At 34.2% G+C, this 19664-nt stretch overlaps 2 protein-coding genes across 13 annotated transcripts; one reads left to right on the forward strand and one right to left on the reverse strand.

Moving 5' to 3' along the window:
- The first annotated feature begins 338 nt into the window (after positions 1–338).
- Positions 339–7454, forward strand: LOC123711811 (LIM/homeobox protein Lhx3). 8 transcript variants are annotated; one of them, XM_045664628.1, is made up of 7 exons: positions 339–462; positions 997–1167; positions 1536–1744; positions 2089–2272; positions 5019–5188; positions 5483–5650; positions 6125–7454. In XM_045664628.1, exons 2-7 carry the CDS (start codon positions 1025–1027, stop codon positions 6268–6270), a joined length of 1020 nt encoding a protein of 339 aa, XP_045520584.1. In that variant the 5' UTR covers positions 339–462; positions 997–1024; the 3' UTR covers positions 6271–7454. The 8 variants fall into 8 exon arrangements, with proteins under 8 accessions (XP_045520584.1, XP_045520576.1, XP_045520579.1 ...); XM_045664620.1 differs by having other exon boundaries at positions 345–462; positions 993–1167; XM_045664623.1 differs by having other exon boundaries at positions 345–462; positions 993–1167; positions 5031–5188.
- On the reverse strand, positions 7455–19643 carry LOC123711808 (protein phosphatase PHLPP-like protein). 5 transcript variants are annotated; one of them, XM_045664613.1, is made up of 7 exons: positions 18756–19643; positions 18476–18666; positions 16577–16812; positions 11633–11744; positions 11028–11147; positions 10131–10284; positions 7455–9838 (listed from the first exon to the last, which is right to left on the reverse strand). In XM_045664613.1, exons 1-7 carry the CDS (start codon positions 19270–19272, stop codon positions 7497–7499), a joined length of 3672 nt encoding a protein of 1223 aa, XP_045520569.1. In that variant the 5' UTR covers positions 19273–19643; the 3' UTR covers positions 7455–7496. The 5 variants fall into 5 exon arrangements, with proteins under 5 accessions (XP_045520569.1, XP_045520571.1, XP_045520570.1 ...); XM_045664615.1 differs by lacking the exon at positions 18756–19643 and having other exon boundaries at positions 18476–18744; XM_045664614.1 differs by lacking the exons at positions 18476–18666; positions 18756–19643 and adding an exon at positions 17532–17990.
- Positions 19644–19664: the final 21 nt, after the last annotated feature.

Here is a 19664-nt window from a genome sequence, read left to right on the forward strand (position 1 = left end):
ATATTAGCTATATTAAATCCTAAACTAAATTAATCAGCAAATCAAAGGTTTCTTGCGAGACGGGAAGGAATATAATGAAGCTACTTCTCCAGAATAATTGAAAAAGTATGATCAGAATAACGAGAGCATCTCGATTCGCATACGAAGCACTTCAAGTGCACAGAGCATTGGTATATTATGCGTGGAAATGGGAATTTTCTTTAATCGATCGGTGGGTGGTGCTGTATGTTTGGATTGGTTGAAGGGCGTGTTGCTCGTTATCATTAGAGGCGCCTTAGCCAATGAGAAAGCATCGCTGATAAGAGGTTGGGGTAGCGAGGAAGGGTGGCGTCAGTGCGGCGGGCGCTGTGGTCTGGGGCGGTTGTGCGATGCTCGCTCCCATGATGTTCCCCGGTACAGAGGATGAGCTGGATATGCGAGTGCCGCCGATACAACTAGAACATCTACCTGAAGTGTTCCTATGTATGTAGATTTGTGAGTGCTGTGTCTATTTTGTGAGTGATTCTGTGATAAAGGATTTAATTTTTATTTTTAATTTGATAAAGTGTATATTACACTTGCTGAATAGGGATAACAGTGATATTATTACCAAAATTATACTTATCTATAAAAATTAGCGATACTCACCTTGATTTAAATTTATTTTAAACATCATTTAATTTTGCATTAGATTAACAACAAATTTTGCGTTGTTTGCGTAAGTTGAACAAGACAAGCTAACTAAACTTACGGAGGTAATTAAAAAAACTTATTTTGGCACGCAACACATGGTACATTGTTACATATACCTGTACGATACATAGCATATACAATTGTTTCCATTTAAAGCACATTTTTAGTCACAACCAGACATAAACACGAACATAAGCAGCATTTAAAAAGCTTTCGATTAATAGGAAAAAAAAATTCAATTCCTTTTTTGAATTTTAGGCCATTATTATTTTATGCTAAAAGAGATGCATGAGGATACCAAAGATTTTGTTTCTGTGCAGCCAGTATCCCGAAATGTGGTGGATGTCACGAGATGATCGTAGACCGCTACGTCCTCAAAGTATCAGATCGCACTTGGCACGCGGGTTGTCTTCGCTGTGTGGAGTGTCGTGCAATGCTCTCCGGGAAGTGCTTCGCAAGAAATAATCAGCTCTACTGCACTGAGGATTTCTTCAAGTAAGTCTCAGTGGCTCCTTTATAAAATAACTTACATTTAATTATACTAGAATCAATAAAAAGTGAACTAAAGTGAAAATATTAAACTAGCTTAAACTCAATTACAATTTATACGCAGAAATTTGAGGACCAATCTGATCTTATTGTTGCCAACCTCATTATTGTCCTGTCTCGGTACATGAACATGAACTAAAAGAAATAAATATTAATTCAAAACCAAAAGCAGATAGATATAATCAAATTTATTTCATTACACTTGTTAATAAGATTTTTTTCGGTTTGGATGAGATTATTGAACGTCATATAGCTATTAAGAACATTAATGTAACAATATCACGTTGATAATGTTGTTTTGATTGCGGCTGTTGTCCTAGGCGGTTCGGTACAAAATGTGCAGGGTGCGGGCAAGGAATCCCGCCGACGCAAGTAGTTAGACGGGCGCAGTCCCATGTTTACCACCTGCGCTGCTTTGCGTGTGCGGCTTGCGCCAGAACTTTGAACACAGGCGACGAATTCTACTTAATGGAGGACGGGAAGCTTGTGTGTAAACCTGATTATGAAGCGGCTAGAGCTAAAGGTAAATAAAAAATCGAATTCTACTTATCGCAAAAGGCAATCTAAAAATTATACTAGGTACTTATTCCACTGGTAGCTAAGATATTATGCAATGGATTTACCGATCCAGTAGCAACAATAAAAATACGTCCCTAGAATTTTCATTGTCAGGTTTGAAAATATCTCACAGACGAAAAACATCATTATCCCATATCTTGCTCGTGTTTAGGTGGTAGGATAAATGTACATTATCGTTAAATAGCAAAAGATATACATTCTGTATAGACGAGGTGCATTACTTTGACATAACGAATAAAGGATTAACCTTTTGGTTTTTCTTCCTTTAACACAAGATTGTCATGACAGGAGATGGTTCCATTGATGGGGATGCAGCGAGCAAAAGACCACGGACGACGATTACAGCGAAACAATTGGAAACCCTGAAAAGTGCTTATAGCAGTAGTCCGAAACCTGCGAGGCACGTCCGGGAACAGCTGGCGCAGGACACCGGCCTGGATATGCGAGTAGTACAAGTCTGGTTTCAAAATAGGTAAGTGCAACGTAAGTTTCCAAGATAACAATGACACCTATGTAACAAGAGAAGATTAATTGATTGAAATTCTAGGGTTTTCATACATTTTTATTCTTCAAACGTATTCTATTTTCTTTCCAAATTGTATTGTGAAAATATGAAATTCTTATATTACCGTGGTTTTTGCATTGATGATCATGAATGAGATGTTGTCAAACGTTTGATATATTTTTTGTAATTGGTGTATAATCTTTTCATATTTCTGTTTCATTGGAATAATTTTGTTTGTTAAAAAAATTGACTTCATCAATATATCATTACCAACGACTAACGTTTCGCTACGCTACGACTAATAGGATAGCTCCTTTCCGACTATATCTATATCCTATATCCGGCTTTAAACGTTATTGAAAGGACCTAGGGGAAGAAGAAGAAGAGATAGCCCTAGTAAAAGGTAAATAGAAGATATAGAAGCGTTCTTAGGAAGCTAATAGAGAGAGAAATTTATAAATAGTGAAATAAGTAAAAAGCTGGAAAAGGGGTTCTGATCATTGGTACTGAAAGAAATTAGGATTACAACAAGAAATTATAACAAATTCAAACAAATGAATTAACAAATGTTAATTCATTTGTAAAGATTGTAAATAAACGGGCTTTATTTTGTATTAGGATAGCAGCGTCAATGAAAATGTCGCAAAAAGCGGAAAAAATTTAAAACTATTTGGTTTTAAGTGCCATCTCGAGATGAATCTCAAAAACTCCGGTTTTTGAATTTTTAAACTTCAGACACAGTTTTCTTTTAATAACTATAAAAATAACTCAGTATGTTAAATTGTTAATTTAGATAGTTAAGTTGGTTGGGAGTGGGGGAGACAAATGTCTGCATCATCTAAAAAGATATATAACGAAACAGACAAAGTCGTTTAATAATTTGCAAAGTTACTACATTTAGTGTACGTATTAAACTACGTCTAAAGATACATAACATTTTAAAAAAAGCGTCAAATCGATTAACTGATGGATTTAAAGTGTTACATCATTGATTTTTTGTAACAAATCAATTTCTTATAAACAATCGATTTACTTAACTGTGCATAAACATTTTCTTTCATGCATTTTTAAACTAACAAGACGTTAATATATTGTATGCTAGGTTTAACAAAATTGAAGGCATGGTTTCGTATTAATGTTAAGTGAACGGTGACTTGGTTCTATAACGATATATGGTTATTGTATGTGATGACCTTGTTAAACAAAAAGTGACCTCAGCTCTTTAATCTATGGAGGCCTACATGACCTATTGATGCTTTTACAATATATTGCGTACCTAATAGTACCTAATAGTAGCACGACAATAATCCTAAAATCTGTCCCTTAGACAATTTTCTTTACAGCGAAATACACTAATCTATTAGATGTATTGATGATAAACTTATTAGAAATTGAAAATGTTATTTTATGAAGAAAAGGCTTTTAACAGTCATGTCAGTCAGTCGTTTCGTATTTAGCTGTAATGTTCAATAAATTTTTCTTCTAATACGTTAAGGAAGATTTATTTATGTCGAGTTAGTGACTTTGAGGAATAATAATGTAAGCATATAAACATCGTACTAAGATTTATTTTAGAGGACAGGAAAAAATAGTAAGAAAATGTTAAACTTACAAAGTTAAAAATAAATTCTACTTTGTCCAATCGTTTATTAATAGCATAGTATGTTTTTTCGTGCGCGACTTGCTTCAGTCACGGCAGCCGTCACGCCCTGCGCTTTGGCCTCGCCTCGTAAACTTGCATTTATCACAATGCCTTTATCAATTTTCCTACAAACGAGTTGAATTTGTGCAAATATTCAATAGCTAGTTTTAATCAATTACTACAGTTTCGTCTAAAAACACAAGTTTTTGTCCAACATTGAACAATTTGTAATGAATTTATTAATGTAGTATGATTTTATCATTAACTGTCTTTGAGTACATTTGATTAGGTGCTTCATTTATGTATAAAGTTATGAAGGAATTATTTAAATATTATGAAACAAAAATGTTTGCTTAGGTACAGAAATATATCATTTTCCTCTATGAAATACAATGATTGATATCGTATATAGTAGACAGTAAATTAAGATTATTACGACACTACGTATATACCATACCGGACCGACCTAAAGAACTGACATCAATTCCAATACAATTACCGTAATGTATCGAACATATTACCCCGATAATATGAAGTACGTAATTTAGGGCGTTGTTCCAATAATCCAGTGCGATTACATCGCAGCAGGTCCGCGGGGAAGGCACTTTAATTAAGCTTTTTGTTAAAAGCTTCGGTCGGCTCCCTGCTACGCTAATAACACACGCAAAACGTTCTATGTAACTTATGTATGGTTTGCTCGCTACCTTTGTGTATTTTCTTTTAAAAGTCTTGACGATATTATGTAGAAGTCTTCCTTTTATTTATGCTTATTTAACATTAATGATTTATTATTATTTATGATTTAATTAACACTTAAATAACTTAATTTTCATTGCCTTTTCCTTCGCGAATGAATAAATAGTGTTAGAAAAGGTATTATACTATTTATATGAATAAGGTAAAATTTAAATTATACTGTATTAGGATAAGACTCTTAAGACGGACTCGGGTGACTGCATATGAAAATTATCCAAAATCTCCTTTACGATTAAGACAAAACAATTGCAATCCCACTATTGGTCATTTGGTTATATAGAAATAGACATGCTATAGATTTGAATATAAAAAAAGATATTATTACAGAAGAGCAAAAGAGAAAAGACTGAAAAAAGACGCAGGGCGGACGCGGTGGTCACAATATTTCAGATCCATGAAAGGCTCGGGCGGAGGTTCACCCAGACACGACCGCTTACTCGACAAAGATGAGCTTAAAATCGACTTGGATTCGTTTAGTCATCATGGTAAGTTAACCAATTATTGGAGCTACATTTCAGTTAGCTGTTATTCTAAGACAATTAAAAGTAATATTTGTAGTGGGACACGAGAGCAAACATAAATTACTTTTAAGTAATCATTTCGATATATGTAGTAATTTAACAAAGATACCTCAACACTAAAACAAGTAGGCATGTTACTTTTGTCATCAATTAAGTTCATGAATGATTGTATTAATAAAATAATATTGTGTTTTAACCATTTACTTTTTTTACAAAATGTCTGAATTTCTATTGTTTGATTGTAACTTTTGTTTGTAGAGCTCAGCAACGACAGCTACAGTACGGCTGCAATGGGTGGCGAAGAGGGTTCTCCCGCGGGGGTAGGGGGCTCCCGCTTCGGGGCCACTCCGCCGTACTTGCGCGCGCACTCGCCCCCCCACGCACATTACCACTACCCGCCCGACCACCTAGTCTACACCAATATCGGTATACACTTATAATTATTGTAATGTACTTTTTTCAGGTACTTTAAAGATATTCATGTCATATTACGTATATAGTAATATTGTTTCTTTATATACCAAAGTAGTTTTATTGAAAATTTAGCAAACGCCCAAGCTTTTATATTTAATAATTTATAACTACTATATGTTGTTCTGAGTTTGTTAGCATTTTGAATTGATATTCATTTATTACAGAATCTTAAACTAATTTCTTAGAATCTTAAAAACTGCTTTAAGTAATTTCTCGCTTTTACTGTACGTACATAAACTATGACTACTTAAGTCATAGTTTATGTACATAGGTAAGAGCATAAATTTATTTGGATTTTTAAACTAAGAAAAACTTATTGTTTAAATCCGAATAAACAAGTTATTTGAACTATCTTTATTAGAAATTTAAACATAAAGATTTTGTTTTCGATTTACAAATCTGTCATGATGTGATAATGATCAACAGGTCAAGCCATAAGCGGCGGTCTTGCTACCGGCGGTGCATCAGACATGAGCAGCTCGTCATCCCCCGCTGCAGGTGGCTACCCCGACTTCCCCCCATCACCAGACTCGTGGCTCGGTGAGCATTATTCACCTCGAGGATATCCCTAGCGGCGGCCACCGCCAGCGCACGGGCACTTAGCGCCCCAAACGCTGCCCGCGCCCTGCCCGCCGCATATTGCATTGCAACCGCTCGAACTTGTTGTTAAACGTGAAATGTGACTTAAAAACAATTTCAATAGCGGGTAATACAGTTTTCATTGAGTAGACGTTACGTACAGGTATGGTTTAAATTCTTTGCCACTACAAAATTGTTATGAATTGTTATTACTTATTGAATAGCGAGGTGAACAGCTCGAGTCCTTGGCCACTTATTTAGCTGCACGTTTATCTTTTATGTGAGTGTGTGTTCGCGCTGTGACCAATAACCGTTCGTTTTCTAACCGTTCTGAAGAGTTATTATAACACGATTCATCGAGTTAACTATCGCGTTTAAAGTAAATCTCAGAACATTCTGTAGGTATTGAAAATTTCTTACGTTGAGTGTAGTTTCTAATTTGAATGGGACCCAAACTGATAGCTCACGCTTAAATGCTAATGCTAAAAATTTAGAGTCATAATTATTGATATACGGGTTTGCTTATATGTATAATGAAACCTGTACTACCCAGAGTAATATATATATAGTATACATAAGCGTTATCACATCCAGTACCGATAATCTGATTTATAAAAATATGAAGTAAATTAAAAACTGAATTGATGAGATCCAGGTTTTTGAAGTCCGTTAGAATAAAATATCGTTACAGACTTCAAGGCAATAAATTATATAATGATAATAAATCTAACAATACTTTTTCGTGCAATGTTTTTACTAGGATTGGTTTTTACTTAGACAAATTGTTTTAAAAGTAATTTAAAAGCGCAGCGTTGTAAACATTTCGTAATTTGTGTAAATATTAGAATATGTTTAATAAAGTAACTAATTTATATTGAATTGTAAATAATTAAATGTATCTAATATGATTTACGCATGTACCTATTAAGAAATTCTGATTAAAGTCTAAGGAGCCCTGTTTTAATTCAATGTAATTAACGTAATTACATAATCAAGTGTTTTATTGTAATGTAAATGTTTTACGATCACATATTTAACAGAATACTGTATATACAATGAATGTAATTAAAAATCTATCAAATAGCTCATTAATTAAGTCCATAGTAATACTTTGTGCAAAGAATCTAGTCGAGAGATATCATATATTATGTTATATGTAAATAAATAATAAACCATATTGTGCTAAAGTCAAGTTTTATTTACAGGCATTTTCAATAATTTATAGTTCTGTAGTTGCTACACCCCAATATTGCTGCATTCGACCTTCGAGATCAAGTGATTCTTGGGATTGCGCATTTTTCTCTTGTATCACAGCGAAATCGTACTCCAAATGATAGGGCATTAGCCTTTGAAGAGAACCAAAGTACGCAGCGTTTGGACCACAATTAGGCATACGACCAGATCCAAAACGGAATTCTGGCTTAAGAGCAGTGCCAAACGATCTTGCACTTCCGAAATGCTTCGAAAGAAATGGTAGTTTCGGTTGTTTACCTGCCAAATGTAGTTGCGGACTGCTGCCAGATAATCCTTTGACACCTTTTAGAGTATTCGTATCTGTTTTTATTCCTTTGGATAGATTATCCAGTTCTTTATCGAATATCATTTGCGTGTTTTGTTCCAACATATATTCCCAGCATTTGAATTGTTCCTCTGATGATGGGATTTCTTCTTTACGTTCTTCCTTGTCTTCCTCAACGCGGACCCGGATAGCTCTAGCGACTCCACCCCGTGGTTTTCTTTCTGAAGCTCTATTATGCGACCGGACACTTGCGTAATGCTGTTGGCTGAGGGATTCGCTAAGAGGTCTATCGCTTTGACCGCTCGGAGACGAACGATCACTATTCGATTTTGGAGATATCGAATGGCAGCAGGGTTCTAAACGTGAGCAACAGCAGTCAGATCGACAAACTGGTTTAGTTGTGTTTATTGTTTGTCGCAACTCTCGCATTAGTAAGTCAACATCGGAACGTACAGTATCAAACCTCACTATCACCACAGAAATACAATCTTCCACGCCGTAGCTTTGTGCCAAATCTTGTAGCCGTTTGGCTGCTAGAACAGGATTTCGTTCCGATCGAACTTCGGATATTGCAGCTTCAACAGATACAGCACTCCAGAATTTACCATTACCAAGTATGAGGAATTCGTCATCCTCTTTTATCACAGTTTGAATCACATCTGGGTCTGGCACAGTGTTGGGGAATCGTGAGGAATATCCTATTCTTTTATTATTCTCTGCGCCTAAACATAATGGTCCAGTTCGTCGACTTAATACGGCTTTAGTGTCGCCTACATTAGCCAATCTCATATTGTATCGCCTAGTTGTTTGTCCGAATCCATTTTCGGGCACATTTATCTGAGACAAATGACACATAATAAGTGAGGCACCGTTTCTCTGTCCCTTCTCCTTTAGTTCTCTATGTGCTGATAAAACGACATATTTCATATATTCATTGACAGTTTCCTTAATAGACTTTTCTTCTAAAAGCAATCCAGGTAAGCTTGTCTGCAATATTTTCGTCACTTCTGTATCGTTTTCTCCGTCTATGACAGCGAAAAGACCTTCTTTGTTACAAAATGATGGAAGACGTATTTGTCCACAAGATAATCGTAACACTTTACTTGGACATTCTGAAAAACCTGTTACCCAGGGCGTAGTTCCGGAGAGTTCCTCATGATAAGATGTTTTTTGAGACCAGGCCGCTGAGTTCCGGCCGGTGACATCGATTAAGCTTAAGGGCCTTTGACATTTATATGCATTAAATTGTGATTCATCAACTTGCAGTCTCTGATTACAAGATATATCCAGAAACTTCAACTGCTTCGGAGCAAGAAGTCTCAGGTCTACACTATCTAATTCATTGTGTGCAAAATCTAGCACTTTCACAGAAGCGCTACAAGCAAACATGGGAACAGATCTTAGCCGATTCGAATGAGCCCTCACAACTTTCAGATTATTAACTTGAGGCAAACTATCTGGAAGTTTCGTTAGAGAATTTCCGGATACGACAAGTTCCTCCATTTCAGGCCAGAAGTTGAAGAAATTTTCCGGTAAACTTGTCAAGCAATTATAGGCCATGTGTAATATCTTCAAGCCTCTGAATGTGGCTATGACGTCGATGGATTCTTCATTCAAACAGTTAGCTGTTAAGTAAAGGCGTTCTAGAATATGTGAGGAGACACCCCTAATTCGTGGTAATCGACTTAATCTGTTATTTGCGAGGTTTAATACACACAACCTATCGCAGACAGAAAAGAAGTTTTCTGGAAGAGCTTGAATAGAGTTATTGTGTAAGAGGAGTTCTTTGAGAGGTGACCTGAGACGAGGCATCGACGGTATTGTCGATATTTTATTATGGGCTAAGTGCAAATGGCTAAGACTGGAGAGTTCACTGCAGAACAGGTGTTCAGGGAGGGATGTCAGCTGATTGTTGCTTGCGTAAAGTTTTGTTAAGTCAGAACAACCACTGAGCCATTGGGGTAATGACGTTAACTTGTTGTGTGATAAGTCTAACTCTATTAGGTTTATAGGCGGAACTGATGTGGTTAGACTCTCCAAATCTGAAATAGATTTTTTTAAATCAGAATATGTATATGTATTTATTTGGTGGATATTATATTAAGTCGGCAGGTACAAAGCTTAATAGACATTTTTGGGCTGTTGTAAAGGATTTTTTATAACTAGAAAATATACAAACTGAACACTTAATAAACTTTTTAATTGTTTTTGTTGACGAGAGAGACAAATAATATCGAACATATGATTTCGTATTTCGTTTAGTTCCAAATTATCCCACTGAGGATCCATTCCATACAAATATTTGATAATCACGTATGCTAAGGGTAAACTTACGATTAAAAGGAGCCCGTAGTACTCGTAGCGAGGCACCATGTAAGGCCACGTGTTGTATCGCATTGTGTGATGCGTATAACTCCCTTAGACCGCGTAGAGATGACAATACAAGGACTTCCACAGCGTTGTGAGAAATGTCTAGGGTTACCAGATGCTGAAATTATTTAATATTGGCATTTTTCTTTATTTTACTCATACCTTTTCCCTATCACGGTAGAGACTTAGACTATATCTTGTACGTATATGATTTGTTGGTACTATATTTTATGCAATTCCATAGAATATATTTCATTTCCGTCCATTTAAAGCTTCTGAACTAAAGGTATAGGTTCTGCAGTTAATTCTGTGTTCGGGGTCTAACATTAACTGGGGAAATGCAGCTTTTGTCGAAATAATGTTTATAAATCTTTTTCCGATGCGATTAAAAGGTTTGAATGTTCAACTATTTCTTAATACAATAAATAAAAAAACCCTATTTATTTCTTTACAACTTTACGAATACACACAGTTTTTTTTTAATTAAAGTGTGACTTATATAAAATAAAGGAACTAGTCAATGCTTAATTGTAAAACTTGTGACATGTGCTTCTGAGCAAAAGAAAGTGGTCTAACACTCCATTTTAACCTATCCTTCGTAAAGCCTATCCGAAATTGCCAATTGTCTTTCTTAATTCATCCGACCACTTCCTTCACTTTCATTTATTTCGGCTTGAGTTTTCTTAATAGTAAATATCAAATCAACTCCTTTTCCCTCCATAATTTCGTTCTCCTAATAGAGAATTGTGACATTGGTATTAGACTTAAATAAAATCTATATAATCTCGTACAAATATTTATTGGAACGATATCTATACAATATTTATATTCAAATAACGGATATAATTATAGAGAACTCACCTCATAATTACCAAGAATAATACTTCCTTTTAATCTGTTATGACGAAGATCAACATTAGTAAGAGGTGAACGATGTTCGCATTTCCTTTCATCGCTAGGACTCATAGGTCTTGAACTCATCTGAAATTTCCAAACGCAATAGTTAAAAATGGTTATTTTTTTGTTTACAGCCCGTAGCTGATCAGTTTATGTTAAGACGAAAGTATATTGTTTAGCTGGGAATCGACCCTACAAAATTTGTTCGCATAGCCAACTGTTTTCAAAACATAACGAATAGCAAGGCTGTAATGCCCTCGGCCCTGAGGCAACCTTCTGAGAGTAGGGAATGTGTACGGAAACTACGAAGGTATCTTGATATATATCAGTTTCCTCTATTAAAATTCAAACAATATACACAAATCTGTTATTTACTCTGTGACCTCTCTTTGTTATGACAGGCATTTAAATAGAAATTTAGCCATAATACTTTTGAGGGTCTTTCAAAATATTCTCAGAGAGCGTTCGCAAGAGTAACAACATCAAAAATTAAATAGCAACTGTTACTAAGGATTATACGAAAGATGTTATATGATCTACGATATGTATTTGTATTTAATATTACTTACTCCAAAGTTAGTGATCATATTTCGCGCCGCTACGATTATTCGTAGATGTGGAAGTTGTAGAACGATGTCGAGAGATCTTAGTTCATTGTCGCTTACTTGTAGCTCTTCTAACCTTAAAATAATTTAATTGAATGATTAAAATTAGTTCGGAACCCAAGACTTGTTATTTAAACCCAAAACTTTTAACTTAACTTTACCAGTAATATCTATTAACTAATAAGATACAGGCGCAAAGACAAATATTAAAATTGTTTAATTAAATTATATACATAATAGGTAGATAAGAATCAATGCCTCTATATAAAAAAATATATTTAAATGAGCTCCAACGTTACTTCAATTATCATGATTGCGCATTTTTTTACATGCGTTTATTCAATTACAACATGCCTGGCATTAGGCAATCTATTTTATATTTCCTATTTGGTAAAGGAATTGTTTTTTTTCGCCGGATTGACTATTATTACTTTTTTGCAACACTGAAATGTTGAGCACGATAAATTATATATAACCTCCACGTCAAAAAAATTACAATGATGAAGTGGTAACAAATAACACGTAAATAGAGAAAGTCACTTCGTTATTAAAGACGATACATGTTAGTTCTTATAATCACGAACATTGCCTATTACCGCTTAAATCAAAGTTTACAAGATGTTTAATCAAAACCCTGAATTACTGATGAAACATGCAAATTAATACTAATATTTAAAAAGGCTAAGATTTTTATCTTTGTACCTATGTTTGTAACGAATACACAAAAACTACAGAACTGTATCAATTTCAAAAAATTATTTCACAATTATACATTTTCAGTGGGTAATATGAAGTACATTTAGTATTGTATTTTGTTAACATAGCTTTTACACATTAAGAAAACACTTTTTCGCGTGCTTTACAGCAAGTTTATAATAATAATACATAGCTTCAATCCGTTTAAAAAGTGTTTTCTTAATATGTAAAAGCTATTTATTCCAGCCGTAAGAAACTTTAATATGTTTTTGGACTTTATTTATGCTGTATATAAGTAATAAATAAAGAGGCTGCTCGTGTAAGATAAACCAAATTGCATTAAAATGTCTATCAATATACGGATAAGTCCGTATTGAACAAGTCGTTTAAAATAATTAAATTTTATAAATTAGAGAATTCTGTGGTGACCACACACCTAGGTTATACGCTCTAGAAAGGCATTCACCGTGAATAAAGAAATTTAGATTTAACTGACCTCAGCCGAGATCTGAAAGGAAAGGTGATCGCAACTAAATAAGAGAACCTACTTTATAAATTATTGTTTTGATAGATTGTATATAATATATGGATGTTATATAATTACAAAAATAATAGCTCAAATCAAATTATATCATTGCCTAATTAATCTACTGGAGCAATTATTTTTTTAAATAACATTAATTTTGAATATAATAATAGCCAAATATAACCGTCATAAAAACAAATGCTCACCAGATTAAAAAGGTCACATCATGTTCCAATCAATTTCATATTCACAATTCACGTTACTGTGTAATTATTTATTTAAAAATTCTCAATTGATTAATTTAATTCGTGAGGTGTTAATGTCTGAAGAATTCACGTATGTAACTGACCAAGACTGCGCGCGCGCCGCCCCACTGCTCACGTGTATCGCAATAAAACGCAAGACCGGGATACACAATCGATGTTACACATTGTTTATCTACAAATCTATGTAATCATTTCCTCTTTTATTAAATAAAAACTATGACAGAGTACTAGAGCGATGTATTTTACGTAACAGAAAAAAAAACAAAGAAGTAAATTTAATAAAACGCAAAGTTTGAATAATATAATGTAATATGCATAACGGTAATATATAATATATTTATACCGTGAAGTGCACAATTAGAGTTTGGGGAAAAATTAAGGTATTTATATATAAGGTATATTTAAACTTCATCGAATAAGTAAAATACGAATAACACAATCAATAAAAACTTATATACGTTATTTGTATACACAATATGTACTTGTGCCCAAGTTCTTAGTAAATAAATTACTTATTAGCTTACTTAAGTTAGGCCAGATTGTAATGTCTGAAATGTGTAATGTAACGTAATGTAATTAATTTGTATTATATAAAGTTAAAAAATATATATTTAATCTATTTATATTTCTACTATATACGTTACTATTACCATTGACAGAATATTTCTATATTTGGTTGTGAACATATTTCACGGAGTAGCCAGAGACTTAACTTCCAATATATTTATATCTATCTCAAAAATAATTAAAACCCATTTTTAACATTAATAAGCTATTATGCAGTTTATAAAGAACTTTATTTCCGTTTTGGGAAACAATAGAATTAACGGAAGATGCAAAATAGAAAAACAAAATATGCAATCGGCTCCCTTAATTGGCTTCAAGTTCCTTAAGATAAGACTGGCAATTATAAGTTATTTCATACCTTGAGATCTAAACCTGCAATGATAGTGTTCACATCTGCAGATTTATTGTTTTCTTTAGAACAAAGTATTTAACTACATGCCTGATTTAACTTGCCTTTAGATGAATTAATAAACCTTTCTTCACTGAGACATCATTGGGCATTACAATCTAGCCTAACTTAAGTCTAACAAGTAATTTAAGTCTAAATTAATTTAATCAAGATATTTAACAAAGGAAAGTGCCCAATTACACTACTCTGTTCTTGTTTTCTATTTTTATTCTACTTACAACTGTTTTTCACTTAAAATTACCGTGCACACTGCACACGTATAACAATAAAACCCTATTATTTTTTAACCTGAGTAAACTGCTCAGGTAGCAGTTTTGATACTAAATATTTCTATATAATGAAGTTGTCATATACCTTAGGTGTTTTAGTAGATTAAAATGATGTAATTAAATACCCACTGCTCAATATGCAATACTGCTCAAGGTATATCACTTGAATGTGTGACTGCGATCAACTACATCCTAATAATATGTTTCCAAAACTGTTGACGAAAATTATCTTGCATGTTTTACATATGACGTGCGTAAATATGTATAAAAGTGACATACACCGAACATAAAGTTTGACAGTTATTTAAGGGAAACGAAAGGGAACGAAAAAACCAAGGACATTGTTGGGGGTTGCGCGAACAGCAAGTGAAGGTGCGCACGCGTCGCTGCACAGATGTAGATAGCCCAGTACTTGGTGCACGGCGTACTCACTCAAAAAATTGGCACACAACGGATATATCTCGTCAATTACTGACAACCGTTCTTTGTGATGTAACATGTGTACGTAGTACATGTCTTTCTATGACTTTTATGACTGATAGTGCTATCAAATTTGGTTTCTATAGCTGTTGTACTCGTATATCCTGTCACGTAAGAGCTATGGAGTTTCTAATTACATACATAAATATATATAATTAATAACTAATTATGATCTTGAAATGTTTGTGGAAGTTCAGGGAAGGTGCCGAAACATAAATAATAAATAAAGAAAACTTAAAAACGACAGTCGAATGAATATTTGAAGTATCTTTTTAGAAAAAAAATGGGCGCTTGGGTGTAATATATTTAAAGATGCCTTCAGAAATTTGTGTTCCAACTTTCAAACAGACCACACAGGTATGGAGGTGATACGAAGTAAACCGAGTCATCTAGTAATTAATACAATTAACTAAATGATACAAATTAAAAGAAATAAAATGGTCTCTCCGTACGTTATATTATTTGTAATGTGCGAAACTTATAAGCTATTTAAAAAAATAGGACATAAAAATAAAATATAAACACTTAAAAAAAACCTCACGAATATAAATTAATTGTAAGTAACTTAATAGTTAACGATGAAATGAAAACGAATTGGACAAAAAATACAAAAATAATAATAAACAGAACAAAAATACTATATCTATTTAATATTTAAACATATATTATACATAATAATGTAAGGGGGTGGGATATGATGTAGAGACTTTTAATTAAATACAAGTAAAATAAAAAATGTAGACCACACAGTCGATAAATATTAGATATTACATAAATATACATTTTATAGGAAACTCGAATAATAGTGAGGTGAATAATGCAGTACCAAATTTTGAGTAAAATTATCTGACTTATATTTCAAAACATATGAATTCAATATTAATTCTTTCTTATAAAAGGGAAAAAGAAACCCTTCTATAGCACCATCTACATCGTCATTGGATTTAAAAATATATTAAAAACCACAACTGTGTGTCATAAGGAAAAAAATTATTTCACATGATGATTTGTATTTTTCGCAGTACGTAAACTATTTAAGCAATGAGCACACCGAGGCTAGAGGTACCTACTAACGGCTACGCTTCGTTGACCGACCGTAAAGAAATGGAATCCATAAAACCAAAGAAGTGCCTATTCAAACGCTTCATACAGAGCATCTACGCCGGACCAATTAAAATTGCATCATTCGCCTACCTCTGTGGCGTGGTGGCCATGGTTTACAATCCCCTTCAAAAATCAAGATTTTTAAACAAAACTCTTAAGAATATGTATGTATGTGTATTATTAAATATTATCAATTTGCGGACTGCAGGTCTTTAAATCAAGAAAAAATTAAATACAATTTTTTGCGTTGAAACAAACATTTGTTTTCTCATACACGTAAATTTATAATTAGTTGATGTTTTTTTTATGAAATAATAACTTATTTATACGGAATGTTGATACATTAAGTTATTATTATATATAGTCTCTCTGCAATGCACGGCACAATAATTAAAAAGGTTACTTGATAAAAAGCCGTGCGTTTCTATGTCATAATCTCCTTAATCTCTATTTGAATTTATCAGTTTAAAATATTATTAATTCTAAAATAAAATAAAACTATTTTTATACGGCCGGCATTGAAATTAATATTGATTTCGGTACAACGTTGACCAATCTAATATGTAATATAATATGTTAACGGTTACTTACTGTACTAGTTGAGACATTTCTTTCGGAAGTTCTGAAATATTGTTATTGCTTATATCCAGATGAGTCAGGGCCTGTAGCATGCATGTTTGTTGCGGTAAATTGTATAAGGCATTCCCGCGCATGCGAAGAACGCGTAGAGCAAAATCTGCTCCATGCTGTGCGAGGGCCGTCGCAAGACAAGATCTACCACCACCACTGAGGTCCAATACATTCGGTGGCTGCGTACTTTGTGTGGCCTGGAACATACGAGTATACTTAGTACGCCAGCAAATTTCGAATCGGGATTTTTTATAATAAGGAATAAAAACGATGGCCTTAAATATGCTTAAAATAGAATACTGTAAAATACACTTAAATACAAAGCAATTAAGAGGAAACAAAAGTGCTAACATTGTTCCTGTAGGCGTAATATTTTCCCGATATTCGAGACTAGATCCTTCGCTAATACTGTCGTATAAACTAGGGCATGACGGAGCTGGATAAAGAGTTAATTAGAAAAAATAATAATGTTATTCAATTCAAATGAATGTATTTATTCTAAATATTAGATAACTAGTATGTTTTCGCATTAACGTTGTAGGGGTAGGTTATACATTTTAAGCACTTTCAAAAAGTTTTAGATAAATGTTAAGTTCCTAATAAATACTAATTGTATTGATGAAGTTTCAGTCAGCAAAAATAGATAGAAAATATGCATTCACTATTCATATAATTTAAATTACATTAAAAAGAGAATTTATGTTGTCATTTAATTTATTAGAAAATAGAACTTTTATGAACCCTACAAAACTTGTCAATGATCAACTTAATCAGCTTAACATGTTGATATATATAGATGAGTGTTTTGGAACGACTCTTTCAAACAAAAATATCTCAAAAAAAGAAAATTGTTTAGAAGGCACTGGAACTTGTTATAAACTAAGTATATAATTAATAGGCAGTAAAATTGACGCACCGAGTTAATTTTTCCCCTATATATCGTTGGTTCTAGACTATCCAAAAACACATCCTCACTTTGTATAAACACATCCAAACTATCATTGTCCTCAGATATCATTTTACGTATATTCAAGGTTTTATAATCTACCACACATTAGATTGCAGTTTAAGCACGAGACCGTCGACCTCAGCATTGTTATTCCCAAAGACTATGTAATAACTTCCATTCGTTTTATTATTCCGGTCACGCTTGTTGAAAAGTGACTTATGAGTGGCCTTGCGATCTTCACATGTTTCTACAAAACTATTTATTCGGCAAAGTCTCAGTTAACTTTGGGTACGCGAAAGCACGACTGAGTGATACCTGCGATTTGACTGTCTGGGTTTGGTACACCTGCCCCGCTAACTTTAGTTATCTCGAGCGTGACACTTGCAGGGTAATGCGCACGCGATGTTCTATGAATTTATTAGTAACGTAACTAATTTTGATCACTATGGATTTGGTTATTCTAAAAAAACCTATTAAGAGAACATTTAGCGTATCGTTATATCAACCTTACTTAAAACAACTCAGAAGGTACAAATAATATTTTTATTACATAGTATTTTTCGGAGATTAACGAATGCATAGCACATATATTAAAATATTTTTTTACTCTTTACTAGATAGAAGAACGTTTATTTTAAATTTGAACACAACCCTAATCAAATTTTATAATTATGAATTCACTTAGGTAAAAAGATTTCTAGTAATTTGCTGTACCTATGCGAATGGTTCGTTAGTTTGAGAAGTGTACCGGAATTCTCAATCATTTGCTCATAACTCAAAACAGTGATCCGAGACACTACCAACGCAAGAAACATATTTGCAAGCATTTAAAATCACTCATGCATATTGAATGGAACTCTAGAACCATGTACAAGCCCTAGATCGAACTTAACTTCATCCATAGTACTTACATCTTTAAGCCAGTTGAACCACATATTTCTCTCCCATACTGTACTGAATCCCAAAAATAAGTGATTTAGTCCTGAATCTAACAGATTGTTGCCTTGCCAACGAGGCTTAATGCATATCACCAACCTCTGCGCTTTAGGCGGGCAGAACTCAATAGTTCCCGCACTCAATTCAATTTTGTCCCAAGTTGTTCCTGGACAGATAAAGAGAGATTTTAGAGATCAATAAAAGAGTCGAACATATGTCTAATAAAGCTAGCCCTATGGCTATGATCGTGCTTACCTAAAATATGTAATTGCGATCCAAAAATTTGTGCAGACCTTGGTTTCCACTGTGGAAAAACATGACCTTTAAGAACATACACGGTTCCGGACTTATACACTCCACTAGATCGCGACGCCGGTCCAGCACACCATCGCAGACTGTGTCGCATCTCAGGATCCACAGCCAAGCGAAGCCGACGAGCCTCTGATCTCCATCCGAGTTTCATAAGAAATTGCTCCTGAATCCTCCATGGATATTCATATGATTCCAGTCTTCTTGTCTGTTCGCCAATTTGCAGCCATAATGTCAGTTCCTCACTAAACCCAAGTTTTTTGTTTACGTCTTCTGCTGTGGTATTATTGGACACCTTTACTAATTTACTGGGAGCATCAACCGAGTACGGGTGGAGCCCTTCAAATACACGTATCCAGGTGAACTCTGAATGGGTTTTGAAACCCCTGGTGGATGATAACCGGCGTAGAGACTTGCGCGGGACTGTGGGCGATGAGGCGTGCAGCCCATCGTCACAGACCATAGCGGCAGATGGACGCAAGGCACGGAGGCCGCTAACGTAATGTCCGCACGGTGCCCACTATTGCATTACAATTAGGTCGAGCGAGGTGGGGGTGGGAAACATGTCGTTCGGTCACTCGGGAACACTGTATGTAAATTTAATTCAGACATACCGATTGCGTAGTAATGCCTATGACAACTGATAACAATTTTTACATCCTTACTAAACTCTTAATAAACAATAACTAAGGTTCAATTTAAGACTGGAGTTTGAACTGGTTAAGTAGAGTCGGTTCCGCGTCGCCAGTTACCCCACCTGCTGAGTCACCTGCTGTGTGCAAGGACCATGGACCCTTTGTTTTTTAAGGACTATATATTACAACACAATAAAATAACGGTACATATTCTTAAAGA

Source organism: Pieris brassicae, chromosome 7 (assembly GCF_905147105.1).
Source record: "Pieris brassicae chromosome 7, ilPieBrab1.1, whole genome shotgun sequence".
In the NCBI taxonomy this organism is placed as follows: domain Eukaryota; kingdom Metazoa; phylum Arthropoda; class Insecta; order Lepidoptera; family Pieridae; genus Pieris; species Pieris brassicae.